The sequence below is a fragment of the Zeus faber genome (genome assembly GCF_960531495.2).
Source record: "Zeus faber genome assembly, chromosome: 15".
Classification (NCBI taxonomy): Eukaryota; Metazoa; Chordata; class Actinopteri; order Zeiformes; family Zeidae; genus Zeus; species Zeus faber.
Window position 1 is genome coordinate 15692143 of NC_137194.1, and position 9231 is coordinate 15701373.

Consider the following 9231-nt stretch of genomic DNA (forward strand, 5'->3'; position numbering starts at 1 on the left):
TGCTCTTTAAATCTGTCCATCCTGGATGCGTTGTCTTTCTTCCTGGGTCCTAATCCTGACATCACGCATCCATGTAGTTCTCGTGCAACAAAAAAAAAAAAAAACCCACTGAGCTACTGGAATTTGGGTTCCTCTTTTATTGTCTGGACGCATTCCACCCGCCCCTGTGTGTGGGGGTTGGAGTCAGGTTTCGCGTGCGTGCACGCGTGGGAGCGCGTCTCTCCGTGTCCACGCCCCAGGTGAGGTGAGGGTCGGTCGACGTGCGTGTTCCCGCACGCCTGGCCCGCCTGGCGCGTGTCGTTCCCACGTCCTCCACGGGGGGGCGCCGGTCCCTTTACTGGGCGGCTGAGGGGGATTTTAGGTTTTTTTAGGGGAATCCTGCCGCTGATCTGTCCTGAGAACCGCGGGACATCCCGTGGTCTGTGAGCAGTTAACTGAAAACCAGTCATTTAGTAAGTACTGCTAAGTAGTAAGTGATTATCCACAAATAATAATAATAATAATAATAATACAAATAATAATAACGATACCAATAATAGTAATAATAATAATAAAAAGAACGTCCGGAAAACGAATAAATAAATAAATAATAATAAATCGTTTAAAAATCACATTTCTTAATTAATTACATTTTTGCTTAATGTTTTTCACAATATAAAACAGGACAAAATACACTATGACAGGATGGGAGAAATGCAGAGGCCACATTTCACTGGCCACCACCCAAAAACTGTGTGTGTGTGTGTGTGTGTGTGCGTGCGTGCGTGCGTGCGTGCGTGCGTGCGTGCGCGTGTTTATATATGCATGTGTTGTTGCTGTAGTGCGGTGTGTCATGTGACGAATAAAAGAGTCTTCTTATTTGGCGATTTACTTAATCGGTGTGAAAAATGAAATAAATCCACGGAAGCTTTAGCATCCTTTCTCATGGAAATAAGTTTCAATTATTAATTGTTAATTATTTTATATATATATATATATATATACATATAAATTGCATACATACAATATATATTTTTGTGCTAAATAACAATGGCCTCAATCGATGGCTTTATTTCTAAAGTAATATATTGTATCTACAAAAATCATACACACACGGTTGAGTGGATTTACGGTAGAGACAGTGGGAAATTCCCACGTGGTAGAACCCTGTACACGCCCCCTACAGGGCAGTCCGCGCCACGCCCTTCTGCTTTTCGACGCGCCTTCGCCTCGTCCGCTCTTAAGAGCTCCAGCTGGAATGGGTGGCCGCTCAGAGGCGTCCTCCCGAAGACACGTCCTGGAGATGCTGCCGCTGCTGCTCATTTTATCCTCGGCGGTAAGTTGGAAAAAACAAAACAAAAAAAAACAACCCAAAAAAAACCCGACGACACCCGCATCCAGAGGCTTTAAAAAGGAATCTCCGACACGTCGCCGTTAACTCGCTGTTTCAATTCGTCGCCACCTCAGTAAACGTCCCTGGGACGAAGTTACTTTCGGTTTCGATTTCCCGAAAACACCGGGATCAATGGAAACGGCGACACAAATAAAGCTAAACGTGGATTTGCTTCGTCTCTCTGATTATTTTAAATTGGGGATTAGAAGGTTTGCAGTCTGCCGTGCACATAGAAGCATCGATATTCTAGGGGCTTTCCGCCATGCCCCACCTGATCCGATCTGTGACATATCATTATTATTATTATTATCATTATTATTATCATTACTATTATTATCGTCATTATTATCATTATTATTGTTATTATAATTATAATTATTATTAGTAGTAGTAGTAGTAGTATGATCATCATCATCATCATCATTATACTATTGAAATATATTGTAAAAATGTAATACATCCCATATTAAATATCTATATCTTACAGGTGGCTGTTGCATCACAATATTGTGATCCCCAAACACAATATCAAGAGATTCAGGGTGACCGGTGTTGCCTAAAATGTGGTCCAGGTATTAAGCTGAAATGTATTCGGTGATGTTGTTTCACGTAATGTACTTTTATAATGTGTTACCACACTTTATTGACGAGTAATATGCACTCAATGTGTTGTTACACTTTATTAATGAGTAATATACAGTTAATGTGTTGTTACACTTTATTGACGAGTAATATGCACTCAATGTGTTGTTACACTTTATTAATGAGTAATATACAGTTAATGTGTTGTTACACTTTATTGACGAGTAATATGCACTCAATGTGTTGTTACACTTTATTAATGAGTAATATACAGTTAATGTGTTGTTACACTTTATCCATTAGTTGTATACACTTAATGTGTTGTTACACTTTATCAATGAGTAATATACAGTTAATGTGTTGTTACACTTTATCCATTAGTTGTATACACTTAATGTGTTGTTACACTTTATTAATGAGTAATATACAGTTAATGTGTTGTTACACTTTATCCATTAGTTGTATACACTTAATGTGTTGTTACACTTTATTAATGAGTAATATACAGTTAATGTGTTGTTACACTTTATCCATTAGTTGTATACACTTAATGTGTTGTTACACTTTATTAATGAGTAATATACAGTTAATGTGTTGTTACACTTTATCCATTAGTTGTATACACTTAATGTGTTGTTACACTTTATTAATGAGTAATATACAGTTAATGTGTTGTTACACTTTATCCATTAGTTATATACACTTAATGTGTTGTTACACTTTATTAATGAGTAATATACAGTTAATGTGTTGTTACACTTTATCCATTAGTTGTATACACTTAATGTGTTGTTACACTTCATTCATGTGTTGGCACGATTTATTCATTTGTTCTCACACTTTATAATGTGTTATTACGCTTAATTAATGAGTTATCACATTTGACAACGTGTTATTACACTTAATTGCTTTTTTACACTTTATAATGAGTGATTACGTTATATTCATACTTGTTTGCTCGACAGGAACCAGGATGGCGGCGGGCGGCGACTGCCTGGATCCTCAGTGCAAACCCTGCGGGGAGAACGAGTACCAGGCGGCGTACACCATGGAGGACAAGTGTGACCGTCAGCCGTACTGCGACCCCAGTGAGGCCGCGGCCAAATGCAAACTGCCTAAATAAATACGCGCGTCGCAGTACGTCGGCCGCCTTGCGTTTCAACGGCATGAGTTGTAAATGTGTGATCCTCATCCCCTTGCCGCAGACAGAAACTTTGATTTTGGTGACCCCGAAAGCAAGGAGAGTCGAAGAGTCTGCACCTGCAAGGGGGGCTTCCACTGCTCCAGCGTGGCGTGCATCACGTGCGTGCCGCACACCAAATGTGCACCGGGAAAGAAGGTTCACCACAAAGGTACAGATGAATGCACACCCGAGGAACTTGACGAGCCGCCGTCAAAGTGACGGGCTTGTGTTTCTGTCGACGCGTGGTCGTATTAAAAACCCAGCGTCCGTCTTGGTCCCGTTTCAGGAAACCACTCCCAGGACACGGTGTGCGTGGACTGCCCGGCAAACACCTTCTCCAGCGAGAGCTCGGATGGAATGGAGTGCACGCAGTGGACAGCGTGAGTGCAGTACACCGTGGAGCGCGTGCGGAGATTGAAACCGTGCAAACTGCTCGGTTGCAACAGTGTTTCACAACCTTTTTTTTTTTTTTTTTCGGCAATGACAATGAAAATAACCACACGGCACAGGTCTGGAGTCACTTTCAGCAAAGGAGCGCTCAAGCCAGCGACCTTTCAGCTCATGAAATGGAAATGATTATCAGCGTTCACTGAAAGTCTCCCTCGCTCACCGTTTGATGCACGAGATCGAGCCGAGACCAAGGTCGAACGACTCGTTTGACTCGCCGAGAACTGAATCTCAAGAAAGAGTCGGGCCGTCTGTCACATTTTACATTCTTTATTTATTTATTTGTTTGTTTGTTTATTTTTAAGTAAAATTTGCAACCCTTTTCACGGCAAGCCCGGCGAGCGCACGGGTGTTTGCAAAGCGCCGTCAGAAACATGCAAGTGTACTGGGAGCGTGCGTTTTAAAGTGCCATCTGTTTTGATCCCCTTCACAGCTGCGGACCCGGCTTCCAAATCAAGACGAACGGGACCGCCACATCCAACGTTGTCTGTGGTGAGTGTCGTCTGCGCGACCGCGATCCAACATTGCGACTCGTGGTCGACGTCGGCGCGGGCGCGCCTCCGCGGGCGCGCCTCCGCGGGGCGCGCTTCCGCGGGCGGCGAGTCGAGCCTCCGCCCCGAGGTGTCAGCCTCCGTGGTTGCTGCGGGATCGGCAGCTTTCACCACCGACATCCGTTTTACGCCGCGAGGCTTTTAAAACCTTGCATGGCGGATTGTCGTAGAAACGAACAAATCAAAGTAAACAAATCACAGAGATGGCTTTGCGAGGCGGGGTCGGACCTCTCGGGCTGTTTTTTAATGGATTCTTCTTCTTTTCCCCCTTTGACAGAAGGGAAAGGACACCGATTGCACATGGTCATATGGATAATCCCCATTTTCGTCCTGTTGGTTCTTTTGGGATTTCTAATATTCAAATTTAAAGGTAAAGTACAAACAGCTCACTATTTGGTTAATTGATTTCGAAGAACATTTGTAGTAAATTGAGTGTATTCATGATCCTATGTCTTGTTTTTGTCCGACTTCTTCGCTATAGGTAATTCAAGAAACACCAAAAACAAGGTAAAGGTTTTACTCCGCCTCCGCAATGCGTCCTGCTGCCTCCATGCTCCACATATTTCGGATGGACGCTCACTGTGCCTTCCGCTTGCAGGGCTGGGCGGAGATGTGGCCGGAGGCCATCGACGAGCCGAGGGCGGAAGACGGGGGGAAGGCCCCGGAAACCTACCGAGTCTCCCTGATCACCGAGCTGCATCACCCGGAGGACGAGGAGAGCTGCAAGACGCCGGAGGAGAACGAGGACCGGGACGAGCCGCCGGGCGCCGTCGTCCTGACCCTCAACGGGAACGTGTGCGCGCAGGAAGACGGGAAGAGGGAGGCGCTCCCTCGTCAGGAGTCGCAGCCGGTGTAGGCGCCGTGGCGCGGGGAGCTTTGCTCGCCGGTGCGGGCCCTGACGGGTGAAAGCGGCTTCAGATGGTGGACGGGTGGAGGTCGCTTCTGGATGTCATCAGGGCAATCAGCGGTCAGTGACCAGCAGTAAATAGTTAGGGTAGTATAGTAGTAAATAGTCATGCCACGAACAAATGTTTTTAATTTATTTTTTTTAGTGTGAATACTTTGCTACGTTGTTGTGGACGTTGTTTTCTAGCGGAGCGATAAGACCCCCGCCTTCAGGCCGGGGTCCTAATCACACCGTCGGAGGTTATTTTGCGATAATGACCGGCTGGCTGTGCGTTGTACATATAGAATACATGAACATTGAATATGAATATGGAACACGGGATTCATACGGATAAACAATACAATACATAGAATACAATGAACAATACTAGATATTTCTGTGATATTTGTGAGTTGGCAGCAAAGCTCTCCTCGGGGCACTCCGGCTATTCCAGATATCTGTCAAATTCCTCCATCAGAGCGTGGACCAAAGCGAGGCGGAACATCTTACGAGTCCAAAATTGGAAGTTGTTTTTTTTGTTCCTTTTTTGTTGTTGTTTTGAGTTCACAACGATAGCGTCTCTGATGGGAAAAAAAAAAAAATGATGGAACGGTGAACGCTAAAACACATCCGATTGACTTGGAAAGGGAAAATAGCTGAATGCAGCCGAGGTCATGAAAAAGAAAAAACACATGTTTTTGTTGCTTTTTATTGTGTTAATGATTATTTGTTTTTATTCGAATTTTATTGTCTTGTTAGTAGCAACAAAAAAATACTTGTGCACAGCACTATATGTGGCCATGATACTAATTCCAAGTTGTGTTGCACATTGAAAATGTCAGCGACTTTATTGCTTACTCTCATTTATGGGTGTAATATGGCATGTACCATTGTGAAAGGAGTACTCTGCTTACAATCGAATTCCCTGAACTGATTTGTTGTTTTGTTTTTAATAAATTTGCTGTTAACTGTCTAAAAATGATAGGGCAGTAGACACAGACAGTAGTAACACGGCTTGTCCACAGGGGGAAGCCAGTGGTTCAGTGATATTTAAACCTGATTTCATCCTGGTTCGTTGCAGCGACGTGACGTAATCACACCTCAGGTATAGTTATATAAACAGTACAAGCAACAAGTCTGTTGCCAAATAACCGACAAGGGAAAAATAAATGTTGAAATCAATGGATCTGGAATTTCGAAGGTTTTTGTGTCTTTGGAACCGATGCAATTCAAAAGTATTAAATCGACTGCACTTGTATGTGAGCGTGCATCTGGGTATTTTATTTGGGGGAAGCTGATCCTTCCTCTTCGTGTTGCTGTTAGTTTGGGGAAGACAAGCAAGCAGCTCATCACCAGCTTTTCTTGTTTTGGAAAATGATCCCAGAATGAATGGAGATTGAGTGTGTTTCAACATGCACCGAATGAAATCCCTGGGTTGGGGGCATTGCGTCAACTTAAGAAAAAAAAATACGTCATTAGTTAAACATTGTTATTTGTGGGGTTTCCTCAGCTTAAACGATGGATCTTGATATCACATGTTGAGGTTGAGTGCCCCGAAGGAATACAGATGTGACTAACTGATCGTTTTTGGGTTTTTTTTTAAGTTGATCCAATGACTTTTTCCAATACGGAAACGACACTGTACACGCTTTATCTTTTATCTGTACACGTTTGGAAATAAACACCGGTTTTGCTGTGGACCGCCTGCGATTCCTTCGCAAACCTCTAGGGGGCCGCCGACACCAGGTTGGGAACCCCCGCTATCGAGCGCTGGGGCCTTCTGCGTTTTCATGGAAACTCGTTTCATTCAACCAGTGACTGTAAACACTACAATTAGAAATTAAACTTCCAATTTTTAGGATAAAACATGGGTGTAATAATGCGTCGCAAATGACGTCCCAATTGATTTGGAATTGTCTCATAAACTTCCTAATGATCTGATCAATTTGATTTAAGCTGCGTTTCTTTTTTCCAAGAGTCATTTGATTCACTTTACTAGGATAGTATGACTTACCTTTCATTTGAGTGTGAAACAACTTTCAAAGTGTTTACTTAAAAGTTCATCAAACATAGTATATGACAAGAGCGTTTTGATTGTTGAATTTTATTTAAGCAAAAATATCTCTTCAACTTTAAAACAAATGAAATATAATTTACAGAGTGCAGGGAATTTAAAAAAAAAACCACATCTACACGTTATGTACAGCAACGCATTGGAGACAATTGGAGAACATTAAAATAATGCTTCATATTTACATCACCTCAACTAAAGATGTTTACACCTCATTTCCACATTTAAAGCTGAGAAAAACGAAATAAAAATAAAAAATAAAAAATGTAAAACTGAAGCAATATTTTTAAGTTGATCCAATAATTCCACTTGTTTTTATTTTTTCAGTGGATGGTTTGGTCTTTGGTCCCAAAACCCTGGACAAGCTCCACTAAAACACTTGAGGGGTTAAGTTCGAAACTTTAAAGTGCAAACGGTGTGGGGAGGGGAAGGGTCTCTGGTGTTTACAGGGTGTCCTTGGTGGGGTTGTAGGGTGGAGGGAGGTACAAGCCGTTCCTCGCAGCCCAGTCGACCCACAGCCGCCCCACCGCGGAGCCCTGCTGCGGCCCACGGAACCCACGGTCCGGGCTCGTGTGTTTCCTCGCCGGTTCAGAGGTGGCGGTCTCCGCCAGCGACCAGATTTTGGGTTTTTGACAAGCAGCAGCGCTGTCTTTACCTCCACCCAGAGGAGAAGGTGTTTTCTCCGGATCGCGGTCCTCCTCCGCCTTTCCCCCGCCGTCCCCGTGCGTCATGTCCAGTTTCTGTGGATGATCCGAGCCCTGCGTCTCGGGATCCTCGTCCATATCTCCACCCGCGGGCCGCTCCACCCGGTCCTCCAACCGGGACCTCTCGTCTTCCTCACTCTCGCCCTCACCCTCGTCGCCCTCGTCGCCATCCTCCTCCTCCTCCTCGTCCTCGGACTTGCCCTTGGAGGCCCAGCTCACCCGGTTCTCCTTCTTCAGGCGCCTCCTGGCGTTGGCGAACCAGGTGGAGACCTGGGTGAGGCTCATCTTGGTGATGATGGCGAGCATGATCTTCTCGCCCTTGGTGGGGTAGGGGTTCTTCAGGTGCTCGTTGAGCCAGGCCTTGAGCGCGCCGGTACTCTCCCGGGTGGCCACCTTGGCGACCCGGCCGGGGTCCTCCGCCGACCCGGGTCGGTACGCGGGGTAGAAAGGAGGCCCTCCCCGGGCCAGGAGTGCGTGATGGTGGTGGTGGTGGTGGTAAGGAGAGGCGACCTTCAGCTCGAACGCAGTGTTCTGGTGAGACAAGAAGAGGAGACATCTTAAGAGCCAGTTTCAGGAGAACACATCCGCGCGTAATTGCGCACCGTGCGTAATTGCGTACGGTGCGCGATACCAAAGTCATCAGTCAGTCTAACAAATGGTTTAATGTGGTGTAGTTTGGTTGGATGTCTTACCATGTGCGCCATGTGTCTGTGGTGAGGATAAGGGATGAAGTTGTATCCTGGCAGTCCCGGAAACGCCACTGGAACCCCAGCCGCCATGGATCCCAAGTGATGGGGCGGCTGCTGGGCTTGTATCCCGGTCGGGCATCCCAAAAGTGGGATCTGGTATCCAGCCGCCATGCTGATGCTTCTGTCCAGGAAACCGGCAAATCCAGAGTGTGATGCGGGCATCCAGACTTCTCGGGTTCGAGTGGCACTCCGACCTCCCCATTCAACCCATTTATATGCATCTGGAGGCAGGAGCGTGTGTGCGTGGGGGTGGGGGTGTGGGTGGGCCCAAGCCCCGTGGAGTGACAGCTCTGGTGAAAAGAGATTCAGCTTTCACTATGAGGACAAATCCCATCAAAGCAGCTCTCCGCGCTTCCTTTTAACGCTTTAAATATCTGCTGCTTGAATGAAATAAAATACCCCCCCCCCCCCCCCAAAAAAAAAACGGAAAATATTGAAAAGTATCCAAATGTTATTTCACAATTAATAAAAAAAAAACTAACTTAGAATGTAAGGGGGGGGGGTCGTCCTATATAAAGAAATTAAAGAAAACTTTGAGCCACCGACACATTTTTGGAAAGTATTGGAGCAGAGGGACTGAAACCAGTTACCGCAGGTCAAAGGAAGCCTGCGATCAGAGTTAATCATCTTAATGTGACGGTGAGGACGATGATGATGATGATGATGATGAAGCCAGAAAGTTTCCT

The 9231-nt window shown here is 45.2% G+C and overlaps 2 protein-coding genes across 2 annotated transcripts; one reads left to right on the forward strand and one right to left on the reverse strand.

Moving 5' to 3' along the window:
- The first annotated feature begins 1096 nt into the window (after window positions 1–1096).
- Window positions 1097–6460, forward strand: cd40 (CD40 molecule, TNF receptor superfamily member 5). The gene is made up of 9 exons (XM_080015766.1): window positions 1097–1315; window positions 1860–1944; window positions 2920–3042; window positions 3160–3306; window positions 3424–3517; window positions 4018–4076; window positions 4413–4505; window positions 4617–4642; window positions 4734–6460. Exons 1-9 carry the CDS (start codon window positions 1238–1240, stop codon window positions 4989–4991), a joined length of 963 nt encoding a protein of 320 aa, XP_079871892.1. The 5' UTR covers window positions 1097–1237; the 3' UTR covers window positions 4992–6460.
- Window positions 6461–7535: 1075 nt separating this feature from the next.
- irx7 (iroquois homeobox 7) lies at window positions 7536–8707 on the reverse strand (the record flags this gene model as incomplete). The annotated part of the gene is made up of 2 exons (XM_080015240.1): window positions 7536–8327; window positions 8489–8707. The coding sequence occupies 2 exons, from the start codon at window positions 8705–8707 to the stop codon at window positions 7536–7538; spliced, it is 1011 nt and encodes a 336-aa protein (XP_079871366.1).
- Between the last annotated feature and the right edge of the window lie 524 nt (window positions 8708–9231).